This window comes from Phodopus roborovskii, unplaced genomic scaffold (assembly GCF_943737965.1).
Source record: "Phodopus roborovskii unplaced genomic scaffold, PHOROB, whole genome shotgun sequence".
Taxonomy (NCBI): domain Eukaryota; kingdom Metazoa; phylum Chordata; class Mammalia; order Rodentia; family Cricetidae; genus Phodopus; species Phodopus roborovskii.
In genome coordinates this window covers 14,525,640-14,551,586 of record NW_026126517.1, presented here as the reverse complement: position 1 = coordinate 14,551,586, position 25,947 = coordinate 14,525,640, and the positions used below count along the sequence as shown (strand labels likewise).

General features: G+C 41.0%; 1 protein-coding gene and 1 non-coding gene across 5 annotated transcripts in view; both read right to left on the bottom strand.

Annotated features, from left to right (window-relative positions):
* Cdon (cell adhesion associated, oncogene regulated) overlaps window positions 1-25,947 on the bottom strand; it is an 85,274-nt gene that overhangs the window by 25,311 nt on the left and 34,016 nt on the right. For all 4 annotated transcript variants that reach the window (XM_051197063.1, XM_051197067.1, XM_051197062.1 and 1 more), the window contains exons 4-14: window positions 25,350-25,496; window positions 24,419-24,562; window positions 23,177-23,464; window positions 21,578-21,847; window positions 15,544-15,897; window positions 9,883-10,172; window positions 8,922-9,096; window positions 6,033-6,164; window positions 2,353-2,556; window positions 1,388-1,569; window positions 823-928 (exon numbers count right to left, since the gene is read on the bottom strand). In XM_051197063.1, the coding sequence (XP_051053020.1) occupies window positions 823-928; window positions 1,388-1,569; window positions 2,353-2,556; window positions 6,033-6,164; window positions 8,922-9,096; window positions 9,883-10,172; window positions 15,544-15,897; window positions 21,578-21,847; window positions 23,177-23,464; window positions 24,419-24,562; window positions 25,350-25,496 (2,292 nt within the window). The remainder of the gene's footprint in view (window positions 1-822; window positions 929-1,387; window positions 1,570-2,352; window positions 2,557-6,032; window positions 6,165-8,921; window positions 9,097-9,882; window positions 10,173-15,543; window positions 15,898-21,577; window positions 21,848-23,176; window positions 23,465-24,418; window positions 24,563-25,349; window positions 25,497-25,947) is intronic.
* LOC127232020 (U1 spliceosomal RNA) lies at window positions 4,769-4,928 on the bottom strand. Its single transcript, XR_007835325.1, has one exon. It is a non-coding gene; the product is annotated as a U1 spliceosomal RNA (small nuclear RNA).

Here is a 25,947-nt window from a genome sequence, read left to right as displayed (position 1 = left end):
TCAAACTCACATATCTAGCCTTTAATAAAATGTTATGAAATAAACCAAAGGGTTTGTTTTGGTTAGAACTCCAGGGAAGACCTGGTCTGAGGAAGAGGTGTGTAAAGTCCCAACAGAGAAGAGTGAGAATGCCTATGCAAAGTGTTAGGAAAAGGGAACGGTGGGTGGCAGGAACCACCTGCACCAAGGACCTGAGGCTGGTGTCAACATCTCTACTGAGAAAAGACGCAAAAGGCATGGCTAAGGGTAGAGATGGGGCCAAGCAGGTCACAGCAGCTATCAGGCCACAGGTAATAGTCCAGATTGTTGTAAATTTAAGTGCAGCAGAGGAGCAAGCAGTATTAGTACCCTTCACGCCTGGACTGTTTGTTTCCTCTACAAAACACTCCAACTTCTCCACATCGCTAAAAGTTGGTAACACATTTAAAATGTGATCATCCTAGTGCAGAGGTCTACAAACTGAGGAGACGTTTTTCCAATGTAATAAGAAGTTGTAATTAATTATACATTCAGGTCACTGGTAATTAAGAAAAAAAGTCTTTCAGATGAACTACTGACAAATCATTTTCTCCCATACTTTTATACCTGTCTCTGTAACAAAATCAGGGCACTATACTACAAATTACATGTGTATGTGTGCATACACACACATACTCATACATACACACAGAATTGGGGAAATTGGGTTTCACTGGAACAGACTTAACAGCATAAACCAGCTCATTTTTAACGCAGTCTTAGCCTGTGATGGTGGGTTCATGATATTTAGCCCCTCCCCATGAAAGCACTTTTGCAGGAGCTCCAGCTTACTAAGGGACTCACCTTCAACAACATCCCTCTTGTAGTCACTGTCATTGTCACTGTCTGTTGGCCGATAGTAGATATAAAATCCTTGAATAGGAGTGTTATTGTTACTTGAAGGAATATACTAGAAAACAGAAACAAAGACTTGTCAAAGGCAAAAATAAAAGCAATATCTGAATTTCCTTATCTTCATGATAATGTTTCTCTAGCTTTGTTTTGCATTATATGAAGTGGCCATTTTTGAACCTGATTCAGAGATAGTCAAAGGTATACAAGCGCTTAGCTTACTGCAGAACTAAACAAAAATAGAATAGTATACATTTCCAAGCTTCAAAAACAAATGTACACATGGTTCAAAAAGAATAAATCATAGTGTCAATTAAGTTAGCAACATTTGGATGGGAGCAGAAGAAACAATTTCATTTTAACCCTGCCTCTTAGACTATGTGCTTTAGACAAACTTCAGTGTCCTTCCACTTCTCCACAATTAAAAGTTCAACAACTGATTGCTCATAACATCACCTCACAAGAGTATGACACTGATATGAAGTCTCTCTCATTAAGGAGATGTCCATTCACATACCGTCCACTTTAGCATAATTTGAGTATCGCTGACAGCCTCTGTGTATGCAATGTGAGGTCCAGTTATTGGGCGGTTGGAAAAACGATTTGGGAAGCCAGCCACCTGGTAAGGACGGGATGCTGAGCTCCGAAAACTCTCTCCATAATGGTTGATAGCAATGACCCTAAATTTGTATGTTGAACCTTGGGGAAAAAGACAAAAAAAAAAAAAAAAAAAAAAAAAAAAATTAACTATAAAAACCTGTAATAATGTTAGGATACATTTAAAGAATAAATTAAAATCCTAACATGAGTATCCTCATCACTCAAATACAATCATGGGAAGATATCAGTCTAGAAAGTGTCACTTGGTTCCACTCATATCTAAAACTGCTGTCTTTTTCCCAACTAACTACATCTATTCCCCATGACAGAAAGTTAGACACAGACATCTGCTACATCTGTGTATATTTAAAATTCCAGGAGCAAAGTGGTCATGAGCCCCCAAAAAAGTACAAGCTTATTCACACCTTTTTTCTTCTTTTTTAAAGTGGTCTTGAGGTTTGGGGAAGGATGGGATTAGAGAGAGAAACAACTTAAAATCCAGAAGTGAAATGGTTAAGGGCTGGGGATGTAGCTCAGTGATAGAGTGCTTGCTTAGCATGCACAAGGCCTTGGCCTCCATTTCCACCACTAAAACAACAGCAACGGCAACAAGAACAGTTAAGCAAAGGATGATACACTTACAGAGTTAGAGATAAAACAAGGGATACAAAGCTGTACGTGTGACAAGATTCCGGGGCATATAAAGACATAGAGAAAAAAGAAAAAAGACCAGAAAGACATGTACCAAAACATAAACACTGTTTATGGATGAGTATAGTTCAGATATCATACTCTCTTCTTCATATTTTATTTCAAAATTTTCCACCATAAGCATTTGTTTCCTCAAAAAATAACAAACAAACAAACAAAAAGTATTATTACCTGGTTCTAAACTACGGACTTCCACAGAAAGTTTGGAAGGAGGGATGTCTTCAGCGGCCACCAGCCAATCACTAGTCCTCATCCGTTTGTATTCCACCTTGAAGGCAGTGATTGGAGAGCCACCATTTGCCCGGGGAATCCAAGTGACATAGACAGAGGTCTCTGATGCAGTGGAGATAGTAGGTCGATCTGGTGCCTCTGGAACTGAAAATTGGGACATTGATTTCAGAGACAGGAATAACCTAAAAACAGTATGAGGGATAAATCCCAAACCTTGAAACAAAGGACAAATCTCTCATCAAATTTTCTGTCATAGCTACAGCCAGGATATCTGAATCTTCTTCGAATCCCCCATGACATCGCCCCTTACCAGCAGGAAGTAGTTTGGAAAGAACGACGCCCAAATTCCCAAATATTGTGTATAAATGTTTGTTTTCATTTAATTGGACTTTGTTATATAAAATTAAATAAAAGAAAAAGAAAAAGAAAAAAATTTCTGTCATAGCTAATATTACAGCCTGTCCTCTTTTAAAAGCTAAGGGGAAATAAAATGTATAGGAAAGAAAACACAGGAAACTGGAAAGAAGGGAAGAAAGTGATTACAGATATGATAATTAACTCACAAAGAATGAATGGTAATAAATATGATAGTTTCTGCTATTCTATTTTAGATTAGACTAAAGCCATGTGCAAGTGATTATTTGATTTTGGTTAGGGTACGTAAACAATTCTCCCAAATGTTTTCTTACTTGAAATGTTTTCCAAATTACATAAAACAAACCCAACAACCTACTGATGGCTCCATTAACTCTCAAGGCTTCAGGAATTGCTGCTTCGAAACACAGTCTGTCAATACACGCACGGATAACATAGGACAAAATCAAGATTAATAGCATAACAAGGGAAGGCGAGGATGAGAGGGAGACAGTGCCGCAGAAAGACAACGACACAAACATGTAGGAAAGTAGGTGGGAGAGCTTGCAGTGAGCACTACCACAAGGCACAGGTGCTGTCCTACTTCACAGGTTAGGACCAGACCCTGTGGCAGATGGAAACATCGGGAGAGAGGTCACCAGCATTTAAGCAGGGAGTGGGGGGTGGGGGTGGGGGGTGGGGGAGTGAAGGAGGAACTGGGAGGCTAACTTCCCTTGCTGAACAAACAAGACGATGGTAGTAACCACTTCCGTCATGAGTCCTATAAGGATGGCCCACAAAATAGTTACACTGAACCCCGGGAAACTGCCATTCTGCTTTCACATCAGCTGCCTGTAAATTCTGTTGACATCTGGTTCTCGGGAGGCCAGTGGGTCTTTCAGAGTGCTGATAGTGAGTTGCTAAAGCTGGACATGGACAGCCAACCTGGGCCACAATACTGGTGAAGCCACTAAAGAAACCTTATCTTTTTCTTGAGTCCATGATTCTCAAGAAACTTGTTTCATCTCAGCATCGATTCAGCCCTCATTTATGAAGGAAGTCACAATGAACATGGTACTTGTATACAGAAAACCAGGGTGTTTTACGAAACGAATGGCTTACGGGATAAACAGAAGAAGGCATTAGCAGGCAATGGTGGATGATACTTACTGTATTCCTTTCCACTAGAAAGCAATGGAAAGAAACAGAATGAGCAGAAATGTTAATGCACATCTTTACCGAAAACCAAGTGACTTTCTCCGGGTGAATGCACAGTTCAAACTCACCAAAGGCCACAGGTAAAGAGGAAAGAAAGTCACTGAGGAGAACACGTCTACAGAGAAGAGCACACTCAGTGTTTTTCACAGTAGCTGCCGCACTGGGAAAACGTAGACCCCACAGCAGCTCCACCAACTGTCTAGCATACTCACTTTCTAGCATATGCTCTACCTAGCACACTCAATGCTGTCTAGCACACTCACTGTTGTCTAGCACACTCTCTGTCTAGCACACTCGCTGTTGTCTAGCACACTCACTTGTCTAGCACACTCACTTGTCTAGCACACTCACTTGTCTAGCATATTCGCTGTCATCTAGCACATTCATTCACAGTTTGTCTAGCATTCATACTCACCATTTGTCTAGCACACTCTCTGTCTAGCACACTGGAACCTCAGAGCCTCAGTCACCTCACCTGGAAAGTAGACATGCTCTCATCCTCAAGAAGCACTTAGAAACAGCAAATAAATTATTTCATATGTGTACTTCAGTTTGAAGAGTTCCAAACTCATAATCTTCACTACAATTGTTTACCATCGATCCACCTTTTAAATGGGTCCTTGTGCCCACACCCAAGCTTCCTCCTTCTCATTCAACGTAGATTCTGTTGCTCTACCCTCTGCTATGCCCTGCTTCCTTCTCCTTCGCTGGTGTCATCTTTATATTTCTCAAGGTGCATCTTTTACATTTCTTCCTTTTAAAAATCCACTAGGGCTTTTTTGAGGGGGGGGTAGCATGAATGCAGTCCCCCACTACCAAAAATTATGCAGTTTCCAAAATTTGGGGAAATCATAGGGATCAACACATACTACATGTAATAAAAGAACCTCACCCTGGGGAAACCACCTTCATGATTCTGGAATCTCCCTTGCCACGTTAAGTACTAGGACTCTTCATAGTTCCCAGGAAAAGATTACATTTCTTTAAATGTATTTGTTTGTTTGTTTGTTGTAGGTAGAGAGGCATATGACACAGCCCACTTGTGGAGATCAGAAAACAATTTGCAAAATCCATTTCTCTTCTTTCATTGTGTGGGTCCCAGGGATCAACTTGGTCTCTTGGGCAGTAAGTGTCCTTATCCACTGGCCAGGATTATACTTTTAAGTGTATCAAATAAGACATGGGCACCTACCTGGTTCCTTATATTGTCATGGTACCCGACAGCAATAAGTTACACTAACTAACTAAATGCAACATGCCATCTGTCCATCTGCAGAAGCTATCCTTGCCTTTCCCACTCCTTCACCTAGAGGCATCATTCTTGTTTTCTGAGGCTTAGCTCAAGATGTTGAGCAGCTGTGTGAACCACTATGTGCCTTGCTTTGTATCAGGGTAAGTTAAGTATCTCTCCTGAGGTCCCACATTAGCAGGAGTATAAGCATAAGCAGAATGGATAAGCTGGCTGTTACTGGAATGTCTGTGTATATTATATTATCCATTCCACTGTTATGGGCTTAGCTGTCTCTTTCTTTTTTAACAGTCAATTCACTGGTGTGTGTTTTCAGATGTCTGTGTCACCTAATATGCTTTAAATCCTCAAGAGTAAGGATTATTTTATCTCTGCTGTGCTTCTACATGTTATGTAAATAGTAAAGTATTTGCCTTTGAGGTATCATCTTTACTCTCATAAAGCTGATATTCACATAAGTAGTGTGTTTATGGTAACTGAAAAGCAGCTCTGATATGAAAGTCCTTTGGTAAGTAAGGTTCAACATCAGGCCTAAACAAATACACGCACGCGCACGCACGCACGCACGCACACACACACACACACACACACACACACACACACACATACACAAGCACATGCACACATGCACAGGTCCCCAAATACATGCACACACATACACCACATATACACACACATATATAATAAGTAGATATGCAGGGTAGAACATAACCTAAGTAACAAATGTCCTACTCATCCTATCCCCACAAGTGAAACAGGACACTGATATTTATAAACAAACAAGATGAAGATTCTTTACCTCCACTATGCCTAGAGGAATCCGTAAGTACAACTCCAAAGTTGCTGTTGGAAGCCTCTGAAATAACAGGACGCTTAGGGATGCCCACAGGTGGAAAGGATGCCTGGGTGTTTTTTGATGATGCCATTTTCTCTGTAAGGTATTTAAAAAAAAAAAAAGCAATAAGCTTATATTGTAAAATAAAAACAAATCAAGAAAATACCATGAAGCATAACCAGCTATAAAGATACATGTGTCTGTGTCTAAACACACTACCTCCCTTATACTTAGCTGATGTCAAGAACTAGGGTAAAATTGCTTTGTCTTTCTCTAGAATCATTAAAAGAAAGCTAAATGTGTCTTTCTTTGTGGTGCTGCTTGAATTGGTACTACACATGGAGAAACAACCGTGATGTTGGTTTTGACATAAGCTTGCCACAAGTTAGAATCAGCTGAGGAGAGAGTCCTGCGTGAGGAACTGCCCAGCCTGCCTTAACTGAGGTGGAAGACCCAGCCCAGGCCTTCTGAGCAAACCAGATTTGCTCACCTGGCTTTCCTCGCTGCTGAATGGATTCACATAGCAGCTGCTGCTGCTGATCACTCCAATCTATATTAGTGACCGAGGATTAACAGCTCTCCAAGAACCTTCTAGGTTTTCAGCACCAGACTGAGAATTTTGAGGCCCAAGCCTCTTAGACTCAGTAAGTACCAGATTGTTGCTCTCCAGTGAGAGACAGACACTGTGGGCCTGCTCCAACGGCTGAGGTACTGGTCATGAAGCACCTCCCAGAGGTCTCAGCCTCTCAGCTGTGAGACATTGTTGGTACCACTCAATGTGAAAGTCTATGTCTATGTCCCTCTATGTCTACATGTGTCTAGGTTTTTCTATGTACATCTCTATCTATGTGTATATATATGTGTATATGTATGTGTATGTCTATGCCCATCTATATCTATCTATATGTATGTATATGTGTATTTTGTCTATGTCATGTATGTCCATATCTGTCTATGTGTATGTGTAAATGTATATTATATTTATGTGTATATCTATGTCTATGTACTTGTATCAGTTCTGTTCCTCTACAGAACATAGACTAATACAACAATGTGAGCAGGAAAGCCAAATGAGAACTTGGGCAAAGGTTCTGATTAGCCCATCCTTTTTGTTACATGTATTCATTCCAAAAATAATATTCATAATTAAGGAGCTTCTGTTAAGGTTGTTTTTCCACAGAAAAGTGCTACACTAACTTTTAATGTTTCAACAAGCAAAAGTAAAATTGGGTTTTGTTGATTTTTAGTTTTTAAACAGAAACAGCTATTCAGTGGTTATAGGTCAAACTATAAATAACTAGGACCAAGTGGTGAAAACTAATGGAAGATTCATTTAAAATGGGAAGTACTCATTTCTGCCCAGTAGTGAATAAATGAAAGTCTTTTCCCAAAGCCACTGGATGAATACTTCCCAATCCTCAGAGGCTTTTTCTCTTAGAGCACAGTGTTATGGAATATTTGTTTAACTATGTAAAGATGTGTTGCTGTTTTACCTTGTCTGTTGAAGGAACCTGATTAGTCTAATTAAAAGCTGAATACCCAATAGTGAGAGAAGAGATATAGGCAGGCTTTCAGGCAGGGAGAGTAAGTAGGAGATAGGAATTTAGGCTAAGGAAGAAAGAAAAAGAGACCACAAGGAGATGCCAGGGGCTGAACAGACACAAAAAAAAGCAGAAAAGTAAGATGTGCAGAATGAAAGAAAGGTAAAAAGCCCTGAGGTAAAATATAGATGAATAGAAACCAGTTAAATTAAATTAAAAGAGCTAGTGGGACAAATCTAAGAGACGGCCGAGCATTCATAATTAATAAGTCTCCATATCATTATTTGGGAGCTGGTTGGCGGCCCAAAGAAAATTCCAACCTCAGAACCCGGGCCAAGCATGCTTCTTTGGAGACCCCTCTGAAGTATTTCCCTGTATTTGGGCCACTCCATCATGGCCTCCTCTACCTGAACTCCCATCACAAGTTGGTCACCAGGAAGATCCTTCTGGAATCCTGTCAGGGTACTGCTTACATTGTCTTTCCTCACCATACCCTCCTCCATTACACCTGACTCTAACTTCAGCCCAAATGTTCTAGCTCTTCCTAGCTCACAGGTGTCACCAGCAAAGAATTGGAAAGTTCCAAGAGTGCTATGTGACCCAACCACAGAGTCATACACACACACACACACACACACACACACACACACACACACACACCTTTCCTCTTGGCTCCATCACAGAGACCCCTTTGGTGTGTACACCAAGCACTTTCTTTCCTCTAATGTGTAAAAGCCTTCTACCTCCCCTTTTGTAAGCACCTCACTGCTAATACTGACCACATCCCTGGCCACCTACTTGCAATGACTCCAACTCAGACACTTCCCAAGTCCATCCCTGAAGTATTTCTTTGTTAACACCACCCTCTAAGGTGCTTAGCACTTTGGCATATGGTCCTCCCACCTAGAACATGAACTCCACAAGGACTAGTGTTGTCTATTTCCTATACTGCCTAATGCATGGACAGCATTTGATAAATCCCAGAACCAAACTGGATTTTATCTGGAGTTGTTATCTGAGTATGCACTTTACCTTCCTCATCAGAGTGTAAGCTCTGGGCTAGATCTCAACCTGACTACCTCTGATACACCTGCCTTGCCCATCTTGATGCTATGGATGATGAACTTGCAAAAATATGTGTGGAATATTACAATGGAATAAATAATACAACCCCTTAAGTATAGCTCCCAAAAGGTACTATCGTATGCATGTATAATGGATTTATATTTTAGGATTTCTACTATCCAATGGGATTCTTACTAATCTATTGACATTAAGTAGCCAGTTCACTCTGATGGAAGATGACACCCACCTTTGCTGGTCCGGAAGGTAAGCATGGCAGGCTGTCCTTCACCAACTGCACTTCTAGCCACCATTAAAACTTCATACAGACTTGATGGCTCTAGCTCAGTTAGATGCAGCTCATTTTCACTTCCTGGGACACGAACTGTGTGCCAACTGCCCACTGTACCCGTGCCATCATCCAGCTGCTCAAGAGAAACCCAGAATAGTGAGAGATGGGGAACAAGAAACCTCTCCTCCCATTACAAAAATCTATCATTCATTTAATTCTAGAGGAGTCTGCAGATGTGATGTATTATTGTAAGCAAGAGATTCAATACCATTTGTCTTACGAAATGTATTACTCTCGTTACATAAAGGAACTTTTAATTCTTGCTTTACTACAACCTTCAGAGGAAAAATATCACCCAAAGAATCAATAGTTAGAGGCCCAAGCATGACCAAATAAGTGACCATTTAAGATTCTAGTACTAAGAGACCAGTCTACAATGTGATGGTCACAAATGATGCCAGAGGGCCTTGCTCCATTGGGTATCCTTTATTTGACGAGTATTCTACCATCTCGGCAAAGGACAGAAATAAGGTTTTCAAAGTAGTTTACAGAGTTTGATGACCAATGGGTTAAAACAAGAGGTTTGATAGTAAGTGATGGGGCTAGAGGTAGAGATCAGTGGTAGTCACTAGCCTTGAGTTCCACCCCCAGCACAGGGTGTGAGGGATGGAAGGACAGAGGGAAAATGTTATGGTTACTTTGGTTTCAAACTCCAATTCGGGGGAAAAATTATTTATACTTCTTGGTATTGGTTTCCTAAGATCTGTCAATCCAGCCTGACTGGGGGAGATACTTCTGACAAACTTATTCTAGAACACTCTCCTTTCTACCCTCCCACAAATATAACACAATATGCAAAGGTCTTACACATACACGGGGCTAAGGAATGAGAAAAGAAAAATGAATGGGAAGGCTTTACCTTTCTGTACTTCACAAAATAGGCATTGATGGGCAGGCCGCCATCCCTCCCTGCCCTCCACACCAGGTTGTACGTGTCTGGCATATGGGTCTGTGGGGGGCTCAGTATGTGAGGAGCATCTGGCACGGAGGCATTTTTCTGTGTTGGCAATTCCACTCCAGTGGAATGCACCTTCATTGGAAACAAGTTCAGTGAGCTTGACTCCAGACCATCTCTTGGGTCTCGTTCGTCATTCTGAGTAGCTTCAGAAGGTGTGACCAACTCTGCTTTTGTATTTGTTTCAAAAGGAACTGCACAGAGAGGGAGACGAATAAGGGGAACAGAAGTTCACTTTTCCAGCATCTTCTACCTAGTTAATGTCAGTGTCCATGTTAGCATTATAAGCACAACTTGAATTGGAGACATTAAGACAAGCAATATTTCACTGTTTCACTCTGAAATCTAACTTCTATTGTCAATCTGTCTACTCAGTGGAAAGCAGAGGGACTGTTTGGAAAACCAGTAGCATGACACAATAGTTGACTAGCGAAAATACTTTTATTTTTAGTTAGCTCTGTACTAATATTCAGTTTTTACAGTAGCAATTTACTAACTCAGTTTAAAAAGACTTGATGAGTCCGACACAATATATAAGGCATCCTACTGTGAACAAAGTGACAGGAAAAGAAGAGGCTAGTTAGATGGCTCACTCGACAAAAGCATAAGCCTGACAACCTGGGTTCCATCTCTAGGACCCACATAGTAGATAGGTGAGAACCACCTCTTACAAGTTGCCCTCTGACCCCCACATGTGCACCATGGCAGGCACACCCATCCCCACATATACAATAAATAAATATAGTAGGATTTTTGTTTGCTTTTTGTTTGCTTTTTTAAAATGGTCAGCACTGTTCTCTTACCCTCTGGGAAACTAGCTTCCAAAATTACTTCCCAGAATTCCCACTTAAGCAGTGCATTCGAGCTCTTAATCTCAGCTTAAGCTTTAGGAAGCCCTAGTTCTGCTTTTACTTTTTGGGTTTGGCTGCTCCCACAGATGTGTGCCAGCCAGTCTCATGTAGAGATTTCACAGACAGAGATGGAGATGAGGGTCCACTTTCACAAAAGTCCACAGGAGTGAAAAGCTACTTTGTCTGTGCCCTCTTATTACAGTCAAGTTACAAATCACTGACCCCAAGCAAGGCAGAGAAAGAACATCCCAGTTAGCTGCATCTAGTTAACTAATAGAATACAATGGAATGGAATGGAATAGCAGAGGGGCCGTGTCACTAATCTTTCAGGCAGTCAGTACTCATTAACTAACAGGTATCCCACTTGTAAGGATTAATCTAGAGATCTAGAATCTCCACAGAAGCAAACCTCTGGGCATGCTCATAGGGGAGTTTCTAGGCTGAATTAATTGAAGTAAGGAAGACTTACCCCAAAAATGGATAGCACCATTCTATAGATTGGACCCTGGGCTTAAAAAAAGAAAAAAGAAAAAGAAAGGGGGGGGTCTGTCTGTTTGTCTGTCTCTCTCTCCCTCTCCTTCTGGCTGATGACCAGATGGGTAATGTGACCAGCATAGTCTCAGCATAGAGGAAGTAAGGTGGCAAAATCCCACCACTAGCCAAGGAGCTATTGCTGGCATAGCTGCTAGGAGTGGAAGATTCCGCTTTTTTAGATGTGGTCTCTGATGGTGAACCACACAGTAGGGCAGGCCCCACTCCCAAAACTAGCTGGGCAACACAAACTGGACTCAACAGGGGGAAAACAATCTCAAAGTTGGGTGGGAAGTGATGGGAGGGCAGGGAGGGTGGGTCATCATGGGAATGGTTGGGGGAGGGAGGGTATTTTTTTTTTTTAAGTGGTATGAGTCTATGGCCATCTCATCTGATCTGGAAAAAAGTGGTATGAAATTCTCAAATAATTAATAAAAGTATCATGTAAAAATTGCCAGTCTAAAGATAGCTAAGTCTTAACTCCTACAAGCAACAGCATTTAGAATATATAGAACGTAAAATTAATATATTCTTCACATACACAAAGGGGCATATATCCAAAACTACTGGGAATATTTTGTGCCAAAAACTGTGCAAGGTAATCTGAACCATCTCATTTAATTCTCAGGTAGAGATGAGTGCTTCCTCCTGCTTTAGGGGTGTGCAGCTGGAATTCATAAACTCTACACAACAGCTGGGGAAGAATGGAGTGGGGTGCTGTGAGAAGAACAGGGAAAGTGTGAGCGAGATCTGCCAGACAAGATCTGTCAGTGCAATAAAAACCCAAGGATTGACAGCTTGGCTTCTCTCCAGTGCTGTTAATACTGCCAACTATGGATCCTCTACTATCCACTCACTTGAGAAGGAAGTGAGCAGAGGAAATGGTTCCCCCTACAATGTAGTCAGGTTCCTGGTAAAAGGTGGGTGTGGTTTGAGAACCACACATGAACGAAGAACCATCAAGGACCCTGTTAGTATTAGAGAGGAAGAATGTCCTAGAATCATCCTCCATCAAAGAAAATAAGAAGCTAGTGTGAAACGCTGCAGAAGAAAACTAGTAAGTTCACTGAGAAAACTTGAAAATATTGCTCCTGGAAGGAGCATGTTTGCCTAGTGAGTCAGAGTGGAGTGGACATTCAGGGTGGATGTGGTGCCTGCCAATGCAGAGAGCCAGGCTCCGGCCGGAGGGGATTAGCTGTGGCTTGGGTGGTGGGAAAGGACTCTTGTTTCATTAGTTTCCTGGATCTTCCAGGCAGCTGACCACTGGGAAGTGGTTATCTGGCCACAAAAGAGTCTCCATACCGCATGCATGCCTCAGTTTATACAGAAGTGTTAGGAAAAGGCAGCCTGTCCACTGCGAGAGAATCGGTTTCCATTTCTGTTACTCCAGGTGCGGTGCAGCCTGCTACAACTTAGAATATGGGGTGAACTAACTAACCTCTACTATTGCAAAGAGTATATTTTTGGTAATTAAAAAGTTACATTAGATACTGTTTGAAGACTAGCCATGCAGATGCTTTTCATTTTATCCCAATAAACTCATCATAAATTAAATTACTAAGTTGAAAAAGTACATCTATATTCCCAACCCATCGGACACCATCGCTTAGCAACAACACACTGCAGTGTTTACGTCCCCCTCGCCTGGAATGGTTGAATGGCTGACCAGGAGAAACAGCTCACTGCTACTGTCCACGGTCAGATACAGCTCTTCCTGGCAGCCCAGGAAAAGGCCAAAATTCAGTGTTCTTTTTACTGACAGTGTATCATTTTCATAACACTGTTTGAAGCTGGAAGTTTTTAAATTAAATCATCATAAGTTAAGGACTGTCTAGATATTTGAAAGTCTCATGGTTATTATTATCTCAGTTTATCTTCAAAACAACTATTAAAAATGGGCAGAATTCTATTTATGTATTCTAAAAATAATTTATTCTTTATAAAATTCACACACTTTGTATTTTGATCATATCTGTCCATCACCATGTCCCTCCAATTCTCCCTAGCACCCCGCCCCAGTCCCAACTTCATGTTCCTTTTCCTTTTTTTGGACAGATTGCTTTGGTTTGGTCCTTTGAGACAGGATCTTCCTCTATAGTCTGGGCTAGCCTTGAACTTGTAGTGATACTCCTGCCTCTGTCTCCCAGTTTCTGATTATAAGCATGAACCACCTCCCTTGCTTAAAGGTAGACTGCTTTTGAATTAGAAAAAAAATATATAGATATGTTAATGAATTCAATGAGTGTACATAAACTAATGAAACATGAAAGATGACCACTCCTGACCAAGGTGCCCCCATGGTAACCACTCACATCCACACCACACTGCAAGGCCAGCCCCCATTAGAGTCTCTGCAATAGTTTACATCCAAGACCTCAAAAGCTCAAGGTCTCTGGAAACAAGGGAGAGGGAGGTGTCACCTCACTTTCAAATCTGGCTTTCCCTCTCCACAATAAACAAAGTAACTGACAGAGCTTACTGAGACTGGGGTTTCTATACAAAGATGTGCTTTAGTATGTAGTGTTTGAGCTTTAACAAACTTAACAGGTCTTAACAATTCTCTGAAACAGAGAAAAGCCCAGGTGGGTAGGATGTAGCTGACAGTGTTACTGCTCATTAAAATGGTATTTACTAGGACAGGATCTGGAACTAAGGAGACTGTTAAAGATCTAATCTAAGCAAGTTAGGTTATGAAATGTTAAATGTTTCAGATTTCTCATATTTAAAGTGAGAAAGACAAAATATCTAGTTCCAGCAGGTACAATCATAACATCTACATCTCCTTAGGCTGCTGTAAATTTGCATAAAATAATCATGCCTGCTACATTCTATCCAGGAGCTCCTGTAAACCTATTAGCAGCTAATAATTCTAAGCTGTCCCACGCTTATTTTACCTAGTGAAATATATGCATACACATATGTGCACATATGTAGTCATATATCTAAATTTATATACTATTCAACTGCCTCCATTTGAAACTCTTAAGATTATGAAAGCCAATAACTATCTTTTCCTGCCATAAACATCACCATAATGAATAACAATAATTTGCCAGTAATTAGATAGCAATAATCATAATCTGTTATATTTACGGAATGATTTCTAATACCAGATAGCGTTTTAACAGTTTTTCTGGCCTCTTAGACTTGCATATTAATCCTACATACAGGACATCAGTAACATGTATCACAAAGCAGCAACTGGCCTACAGAGTTCATAACCACACACTGTCCCACTCTAGTGTCCATGGAACAGCACATGTGAAAGTCCCTAGCTTTTACACACTTCTCTTCTGGACTCCAGGTTTACCCAGAGCTAGAGACTCCTTGTTTATGTGAGAAAACAGCAATGCTAACTCCCAAACCCTAGCACTAGCACTTTTCTGCCAAGATTGCCCTAAGGTTCCTCCTCTGCTTTAAGGGCATCTGTGGAGGACAGGACAGGCAAGAACACCCATGCAGAGAAGAGCGTATCTCCAGGATAAACACTAACCTCGATCCCATGGGCTCTATGACCAGAAAAGACATCAGAGGACATAAAACATTAAAAAAGGAGCCTCTGTGACCCCGGACTAAAGCAGTACTGGACATCCCACATCTCAGAAGAACACAGCAACAATCCACTCAGGTAACTTGATCATTTAACAAACCAGCTCAACCATCTGCTGACTTAACATTGGGGAGCACTGATCTACATGCCCATTGGTGTAAGCTAAGAATTTGAATACTTCAAAAGTCATATGAAACTGTTAAGTCACCAGCAGGACAAATCAATAGCACATAAATACTATTATATATCCCATTAGGAAAGTAACATAGTCACATACGGGCATTTCATAGGCTCCTAAGTCTATATTTTCAATACAAGCCAACCCTTCAGACTTTGAATCTTATTCTCAGACCTCCTTGGGAAACTACGTGAAATAACGTCTTCAGTTCCTTCCAAGCCCAAAGCCATTAATCACAAAGACAGATTGCATTTTGAGCTCATTCCCAAGTAAGACTTGAGTAAGAAGTGGAGACCAAGGCCCACCTGGTTCCTGTACAGCAAAATACCCTCAAATGCAGCCCTACATTTCATTGCCACAGGGAAAATATACATTCACTAAAATAACATTTCAAATCTTTTCCCCTACAATAAAAGGGCAGTGTTCTGCTGAGAAAAACGCTGAAAGCAACTCACCAACTGTGAGGGACGCTTCTGCCTGTGTGGTGCCGTGCTTGTTTGTGGCTTCACAGGTGTATTTCCCAGCATGTTCCTGAGTAACCGCCCGAATAGACAGAGAGCTTGAACCAGCTCGGGACATGATGAAGTAGACAGGCTCCAGGTCCAGCTCCCTATGTCGGAGCAGGTGGGACTTTCGGGATTTGGATCTAAGGACCTGAGATGGATGGCTGGTTATCAATCCATGGCGGCCATACCAATGAATGACTGGGACAGGCACTCCGGTAGCATTGCAAGACAAGGTCACAAAGTCTCCATCCATCACCTCTACGTTTGCCGGTGCTGTGACTATAATAGGCTTCAGTTCACTGTCTATTAGAAACACAATTCACAGAATCAAAACTAGAACGTGATAACATTTGCCCTGCAAAAGAACTTCATCTGATTGCAGAAATGATACTGTGGAGATAGATCTGATTAGATCTCTTCTCAACTTTGACCACGTAAAATTGACAACAAAAAGTAGAAGGTCTCAGAGCCAGTAGAGGCACTTACCACCAAGCCTGACAACCAGATTTCAATCCCTGGAACCCACATAGTTAGAAAAAAAACTAACTTACATAAGTTGTCCTCTGACTACCATGCATGCACATGCTCAGACACACACACACACATACACACACACACACACACACACACACACACACACACACACACACCTTAATTGGGCTCAGAGGAAGCCCAAGTAAATGTGTAAGGAGAGGATGGAAGCCTGAGTGTATTATTGAGAAGGATCTCAATGCCTGAAATCCATACAAACTGGCAAAGCCTTCCCAGGTGAGGGTCAAGCTCAGGGACCTGGCAAAGTCTTGCTCTGGTCCCTGTGGGAATGCTAACAGTGTGCTCAAAAAACAAACAATTGCAGCCTTGTCCTCATGGATGACTGAAACTTGAGACTGCTCCCCTACAAATATTCCTATTGAGGCTAGCTAACCCCCCCCCCCCACCCCATGCTACATAAATAAAAGCATTGAGTTTCTGGGTTATTGCATTTTAGGAGCCTTCTATCAGACTGATCACTGCTATCCAATGCCAGCTTTTCTGTATGTGTGTCTGTCTGCCCTTTCTTCATTCCCTCATCACCCCATCAGGTTTCCAGTACCAAGTCATGCAGGATGTTGTAATTGGTTTTATTGGGAGGTAGGGGCAATTTTGAGACAGGTTTTTCCCTGTATCTTTAGCTGTGCTGGAACTTACTCTGTAGATCAGGTTGGCCTCAAAATTAGAGATCCACCTGTCTCTATCTTCTGAATTCTGGGATTAAAGGTATGAGCCATCACACCTGGCTTGTAGTGTATAATTTTTTAAAAGTATAATTTTTCATAACTGTAGGTTCCTCAAGTTCCCTACACAGATTCCCTGTTCCTCCTGAAAGGAGGAATATATATATATAAACAAATCTACTAAGATACCATTAGGTATACTGTGCCTACTTGACTGCAGTAAACACGGAACACATGAAGCGAGAACCTCAGACCATAACAGGAAAAAGTTACAGAAACACAAAACAGAATAATATTCCTTCAAGGAAATAGGCGGTTCTGGTGAAATCTGATTAGAGATAACCTGAGAAAGACCCATTTTAAGTGAAAGCTGACACACTATTTATAATCATCAGTATGAACACCATTTTTGTTTCTAAATCAAAATGGCACCAAGTCTTCTCTTCTAGTTCTGGTATTTTCTAAAGAGACTCTTAAGTGAGGCCACAGGAGACATTTTTTCCCCCACAGCATGTTTCTTTTTCCTCTAGACCTATTTATCATGTCTGATAAAACTAAAGACACTGAATCTTCACAGATTCTGAACGTTTGCCAAGTGAATGAGTATAAACGCTCTAACTAGCTGTAACATGCATGTCCCTGAGGACTGATGAAACTGAACAACTCCTGGCAGGTTTATGTGCCATTCATAACTGCTTTACATGACTTGCTAAAACACTGACTCATAGATCATACAAATATCCTCCAACCTATTCCTCAAAAACTTTCCTTTGTGAATTTATCTTTATGTACCATGTGAGTTAGAGATTTGATTTTTATTGTCTTTTTTTTCATTTTGATAATTAATTATCTCAAGTCAAAACATGAAACAAATATCCTCCCCATGGGGTATGCAATACCAGTTCAGTCAGGTCCTTCCATGTAAATATATTTTTGTCAGTTTCTGTCATGTCCAAGAGTCTATTTGTTCCCGTAGCAATCTAACACTTTTGGAATTATAATGGCTTTTTATGCTTACAGCAAGTGCCACGTGGTTTTAGAATGTTCTAGTTACTCTTGGACTTCTGATTATCTTTATAAATTTTATAATCATTTTCTCAAGGGTACAAACACAGAGAGAGAGAGAGAGAGAGAGAGAGAGAGAGAGAGAGAGAGAGAGAGAGAGGCACACATACATACTTATGTAATCCAGGCTGAACTCAAATTCTTAATGAAGCCAAGAATGACCCTGAAGTCCTGATCCCCCTGCCTCTACCTTCCAAGTATTGGTGTTATAGGCAGATGCCATTAAAGCCCAACTAAGATCTTCAAAATATTCTAACTAGATTTCAATTACAGTAGCATAAATCTACAGAAAGGTTTGAAAATGACAGATAACTGCATAATTCCAAGTTTTGCTATCTGTGACCTAGAATGTCTTTCTACATAACTTTGTTACTAATTAAAAAAAAAGTGATTTTTAAATATCATTTTCTCTTTGTTGCTGGTATACAGAAAGGCAAATGATTTGTGCTTATTTAAATATATACTTAGCTCCTCACTAAATACTAGTGTTTTAAAAAGAAAATATATAAGAGCCAGTACTTTTGATATTATACAATGGCAACAGTGGTTATAAATTAATAACCATTTGGATTATTTCCTTCTAATTTCCTTTGTGTCTTTCTTGCACTGGCTAGATTCTCTCTACATTGATACCTAGAGTGAGTTTTAAAGAGAGTATCTTTTACATTTTCCTGGTAAGAGATATTTCATCTAAGTCCTTGTTGGATACCGTTTATCAAGTTCTATTTCCATTTTTCTGACTGTCTAGCACAGTTTTGTCTAACTTTTCCTACTCTATGAAATAATCATGGTTTTCCTCCTTTATACAGTAAACACTGTGCACAATACATTTTATGATAGACTTCTGAAATAGCTGCTTCAGCAAGATATATATATATATATATATTTCCTGGCTTGCTGATATTTTATTTATGACTCTTATACACATGTATACAAATAAGACCTGCTTTTTTTTTAATTATTATTCTTTTAGCTTACTTTCTTATCCCATCCTTCTGTGATTTTGGACTCAAGATTATACTGATTAAAGAGTTTCCATTTCGCCCTTTCTCTGGGAGAGTTGTGTAATATCTGGAAAGGTCTATAACTTGCAAATTCGGTAGAATCTACAAAACCATCTGGCCTGGTATTTTCTTTGTGGGAAAAATTTAACTCCTAATTCAATTTCTGTCATAGCTGGAGAACTACTCAGGTTTTTTATTTACTTTAAGCCAGAGACTTGCTAAATTCTATTTTCCCTTAGAATTTACCCATGTTATAGTTTGAATCTGGAGTTCCCCACAGAAGCTCATGAGTTGAAAGCTCAGTCACCAGCCTGCCATGCTACTGACAATGAAGTCAGAGCAAGATGGGGCCTGGTTGGACAAAAGTCAGATTGCTAGGAGTGTCTTTTGAGGGGAGACTGGGAACCTGCCCCCTTTCCATCTCTGTTTCTAGGCCATAAGGTAAGCAGGTCTATTCTAGCACTTATTCCAGCCATAATACATTCAGTATGCTGCCTGCCATAAGCCCAAAGCAACGGGCCCATGTGACCATGTCTGTAGCTACGAGCTAAAATAAAGCCTCCTGCTCTGTAAACTGGTCATCTCAAGTATTCTGCCACAGTGGCAGGAAGCTAACACCACAGCTCCATTTATATTTGTAATTTACTCTCCTATCAATCACTTCATTACTTTTAATTTCTATAGTGAGATTTGCAACTTCCTCCCATCTCAATGTTGTCCATTTATTACTTGTTTACTTAATTTTGCCAAAAGTAGACTTTACAAAGAACCAATTTCTATGCTTGTTAATTTTGTGCTTTACCTTTCTTAGATGCTTTCTGTTCTTGATTTGTCTTCTGCTTTCTTTGAGCCTATTCTAATGTTCCTTTGATTTACTCAATAATTTTCAACCTTACTTGTTTTCTTTGGTAAGCACACAAAGCTATAAAGATCCTAAATTCCATGTTGGCCATCTTCCCACAGGACATGTTTGATTGTGCTAGCTAGTCTTATGTCAACTTGACACAAGCTAGAGTTATCTGAAAGGAGGGAACCTTAATTGAGAAAAAGTCTCCAAAAGATCCAGCTGTAAGGCAATTTTTAATTAGTGATTGGTGAAGAACTAGCTCATTGTGGATGGTGCCATCCCTGAGCTGGTAGTCCTGGGTTCTATAAGAAGGGGGGAGGGGCTGAGCAGGCCATAGGGAGCAAGCCAGTAAGCAGCACCCCTCCATGGCCTCTGCATCAGCTCCTGTGTCCTGGTTGCTGCCCTACTTGAGTTCTAGCCCTCACTGCCTTTGATAACTGTTATATGGAACTGTGAGTGAAATAAACCCTTTCCTCTCCAACTAGTTTTTGGTCATTGTGTTTCAGCACAGCAATAACCCTGACTAAGACAGTGATCTCTGGCATTTTCGTGGTCATTCATCTTAAAGTATTTTAAACTTCCACTATGGTTTCAAAATGTAACTTAAGGTTTCCAAAGGTATTAACTTTGAAATCTAAGTGCTCATGAGTATGAACTCACGATAATTATGAAGAAAAAATTGATAATATCTATTAAAATTTCCAATACATATATAGCTTTATTTGGCAAGTTCACTTCTAGGAATCTCTTTTAGAAATACTCACACATATGCAGAATGATCAAGACATTTACTACATCTCAAACAGCTATCAACAAGATGCTAGTCAAATTATTGTGACTATAAAGTGGAATAGTAAGAAGCCATTTTTCTTAAAGAATAAAAATATGCTTTGGTATACCATATGTAAAGAAACTCAAACTATAAATTAAGTAAAAAATTTAAAGGAAAGAATTTTGCCACTATGTTTTTAAAAGACAATAAAAATGCACACACCTGTGATGTATAACTGCTTGCATATGCACACAGAAGGTTATTCAAGAAACTAATAACAACCAGCTTTTTTTAAAGAAAAGACTTAACTGACCAACCATTAGATGCTGATAGGGATAGGAAGGGGGAGGACAAGCAAACTAATGAAGCAACTATTGAAAATTAATGTTTTGAAACAGTTTATTATTTAGGGCCTATGGGAACCCAGGACATCTGGCACATGCTATATTCCACTTCAGCTAAATTTCCATCCTAGCAACTTTTTTTTGTTTTGTTTTGTGTTTTGTTTTTCAAGGCAGAGTTTCTCTGAGCAGCCCTGGCTGTCCTGGAACTCACTCTGTAGAACAGGCTGGCCTTGAACTAGCCTGCCTCTGCCTCCCTAGTGCTGGGATTAAAGGTATACACTGTCACCACACAGCAGAAACAATTTTTTATGTTTTGGGGTGTTTTGCCTGCATATATGTCTGTGTACCACTTCTGTGCCTGGTACCCCATAGCCCAGAAGAGGGCACTGGATCCCCTGAGGCTGTAGTAACAAATGGTTATGAGCTGTCATAGCTATTTGTAAATGAGAACTGAGTGCTGAGTGTTGAGTGCTGAGAATTGGACCTAGGTCCCTCTGGAAGAGCAGCCAGTGCTGTTAACCACTAAGCCATCTCTCTATCCCAAACAATTTTTTAAATGAGATTGATTAAATAAAGCGGCTTCATCATGGAAATGCTAGTCTGTCACTATAAAGATCATGGAAAACAAACACATTTCTTATATGGTGATAAGATTATTTTCTTTCAATAAACATGAATTCATTTCTAATTGCTGAAAAAACTTCTATTTTTTATGATTATATAACCTAAGAGCACACCTTGCTCAATTTGAAGTCTTCCAGTCGATTGCATAAATCCAATTCCATTGTCTGCTATACACTGGTATAGCCCTGAGTCCTCCATGGTAACCCCAGTGATCTCCAGTCCATCTCCTTCAGTTAGATGACGTGAGGAGGGATAAATGGGCCGTGCATTATGAAACCAGGTGCGGTTGGGGGCTGGGTTCCCACGAACATCACAGGTAAAATGTACAGTGGCCCCCAGAGACACCGTCTGATCTTGCAGTCCTTTAGAAATTGAAGCACGCTCTGGAAATAAAGCAGGCACACTTAACTATCACACAAATTGCAAACAATCCATCTCTAAGACTGCATAGTGAAATCTGTGTTCTGTACTTACATACATTCTTCTATCTGTGTGGTCAGCAAGAAATACTAAGAAATCTACTTCAACTTTCACATGCAACAAATATGCAGCTACTAAGTTAGAAGCGTTTTTTATACTAACCCACACATTTTATACCCCAGCACCTATGAATACACACACACACACACCCTGTTCTTCTTCTCTTATCTTAACTTTTAACATTAAGTAGTAGTTTCTCTGGATTGTACACTAAACAGGAAACAAAAAAGAAAAAAGAAAAGAAAAACAAAAAAAGAAATGAAAATCTTTTCAATGCATCAAATATTCTGCTTGTTTTAAATTCTATTTGTGAGAGTGTTGTGGAATGGAGAGCAGCAGCCACACTCTGGGTTAGCCTCTGGCTGCGGGCCTCAACAAGGGCCAGATGGTGAACACCAAGTCGAGCCACTGCTGGTGCCTCAGGAACTTCACCAAACACATCATCTAGGTCCTGTGGCATCGTATTAGCTGCATAGCCACGATGTTGGCAAAGGTCCCCAAGCCAAGGCTTTCAAATTCCTTCAGAAGAGAGTAGGGGTGTGCACACACACACACACACACACACACTCACACAGACACACATACACACAGACACCACACTCACACACACACACAGACACACACACACACCACACTCACACCACACTCACACACACACAGACACACATACACACACACACAGACACACACACACGCACACACACAGACACACACACATACACACACATACACGCACACACACAGACACACACACACATACACACACACACAGACACACACACAGACACCACACTCACACACACACACATACATATACACACACACACTGACACCACACTCACACACACACAGACACACACACACACAGACACACACACACACATACACACACACATACACACACACACAGACACCACACTCTCACACACACATACATATACACACACACACACTGACACCACACTCACACACACACACAGACACACACACACACACACAGACACCACACTCACACACACACACACAGACACACACACACAGACACACACACACACACACACACACACACACCACACTCACCAAGCTCTCCCCACTGTTCTGGCTACCAGTGTGGATATTTCTCGGTCTTATGTCTCATTTTTATCTCACAAATATCCTTCAAACATCAACTAGGTCAGGAAAATAACCTGATTTGGAAAGAAATCTCTATATTGAATAAGTTAAGACCTTACCCAGAACATTAACCATGTAAGTGACATGTTTTACATCTCCGGACTTGTTGCCCACCACACAGGAATAGTTCCCAGAGTCTGCTGGGTCGATGCTAGCCGTGGCAAGATGAGAGTACAGCCTTTTCCAGTTGCTTCCTGACATAGCATCCTGCCCATTCTTCAGCCAATACACCTGCGAGGCCGGGACCCCGCTCACAACACACTCCAAGGTAACAGGGCTGTGAGGAAGCACAGCTAATGCCTGAGAAAGAGCAGGGTGGAGAATGTGAAAACCATCTGAGGAAGGGCCTGGAAAAGGAAGGGAACACAAAACAGTATTAGAAGTGACGATTGGAAATCCACCCTCTCCCTTAGCTGACCAATGAGCATCTCAGGGAGCAGCTTCCACTTCTCCCCAACATGACTGAGGGTCCAGATAAAAATATTTTGTAATTTTTTAAAGAGATTTTCCTAATTGGCATTTTGGAAATGCTGAATTTTTGAACCTAAAGCCACACCTCTACTATGGTCTACTTTAGCTTAACAACCATAATCCAAAATCATTCATGATTTTTATGCTATCTGATAGAATGCACATTACCTCTTGATCACATACACCACAGCTAACCACCAATCACTGTTTTCACTGTTATAAAATTGATATGTTAAAAATACGTGCATGGGTGCTAGAGATGGCTCAGCAGCTAAGAGCACTTGTTACTTTTGCAGAGGACCCAGGTTTGGTTCTCAGCACCCACATGGTGGTTCATAACCAGCCATAAATCCAGTGCCAGGGGATCGGATACAACACTCCTTGGGCACCAGGCACAAACTCTAGTATACATAAAATAAACAGATCCTTAAAAACAGGTACCGTACTATTCAATGATACATTGATGCACAGAGATGACTCCCTCAGTGGTTAAAGGCCCTGACTGCTTTTCCAGAGGTCTCAGGTTCTCTTCCTAGCACTTCCATTAAGGCTTAACCACCTGTAACTCTATTTCCAGAGGATATGATGCCCTCTTCTGGCCTCTATGGACAGCTGGTGTGCACATGGTACACAGACATACATGCAGGCAAATATCCATACATGTAAAATAATACTTAATAATAATAATAATAATAATAATAATAATAATAATAATAATAATGTTAAAATAAAACCAGAATTGAGAAACATACTGAACTCTCCTTTACCAAGGCTTCCTGGGCCATACTCGACTCTTCCTTCCCTAGCCACCATCATTCCCAAATACTTACGACTCACAAGGAGCTTCCGGCCAGTGGGTTCAACTTTCAGTTCGCTGGTGACAGGATTATAAGCGGCACATTTGTATGACCCCTTATCCTTTGAGGACACATTCAAAATCTGAAGATTTCCTGAAGGAAGGATCATGTAGTTCCCTGGGGAAGGTAGAGGGATGTAGTCAGGGGCTGGGGATGCAGCTCACCACAACCCCTGGGCTCAAGCCCAGCATCCACTACATAAAATCAGGCACAGTGACACATGTCTATAATCCTAGCACCAGGAAGGTAGAGGAAGGAGGACCAGAAGGCCAAGGCCAGCCTCACCTACTGAGTTCCAGGCTCTGCAGACCCCCATCACACAACTGGAACTAGCACAGACTGTTGAGATTGACACATAAGACCAGCAGCAAACATGTAGCAAAAGCAGTTTCATTACACAAGAGAAAGGAAAGCCAAGCCCAACTGTGACCATATAGCAAAACCTTCAGCAGATAGAGTCCAAAACACAAAAACTTTACTTGGACAAAGACACAGTAAGCATGGATGCTTCTGCATATATCTCCACCTATAGCCACTGTGGTGTTCATTCACTGGCCACTCACCATGTTTCTCAATAAATACACACAGAATAGCTAATCTTTGGCCTGACACACATAATAATGGCAATGCAGAAAGCAGACAAAGTCCCTGTATTAATGCACTTATGAGGTGGCAGATAAAGGGGCGGGTGGGGGGAGACTAACAAACAAAATATATGCAGCACACACCAGGTGTGAGGGTGGACGAAAGGAACAGATCCCTTATTTATACACACCAAGAAGTGTGTCTTACATATAGCCCTAAGCGGTTGAGGAGCAAGCCGTTGGGGTCAGTTGTCTAATGTAACCACCTGTCTCAGCTTCCTCCACCTACCCTCTGAGAGCACATCCCAGACAGGACTCACCTGTGGAATACTTCAGCCACTTTCCCCGGATCTTATAGCGCACCTCAGCTTTGGGGTTGCTCTCTGGTACCCTACAGCCAATGAAACCAGTGTTTTTCTCTTCTGCGGTAATAACATGCATTGTTGACAGGTCAAAATCACCAAGAGCTGAAATAAACAAACAAGTAAACAATTGAATTAAATGCAAAACTACTTAAAGGAAATTTAATAGTTAGAAACATATAGAATGGCATTTAGTGACAGCTGATCCCAGTCCCAGTGACAGCAGGCTTTTTTGGCTTGGTTTGGTTTGGTTTGGTTTGGTTTGGTTTGGTTTGGTTTGGCTTGGTTTGGTTTGGTTTGGTTTGGTTTGGTTTGGTTTTTTGAGACAAGGTTTCTGTGTAACTGTCCAAGAACTGCCAGGCTGGCCCTAACTGCAGAGATCCACCTGCTTCTGCCTCCTCAGTACTGGGATTAAAAGTGTGTACCACCATGCCTAGCCAAGTTTGCTTTTTTGACAGGTCTCATTATATAACACTATGCAGCTCAGGCTAGTTTTGAACTTGTGATCCTCCTGCCTCAGCCTCCCAACTGCTAGGGTTACAGGTGTGAGCCACCA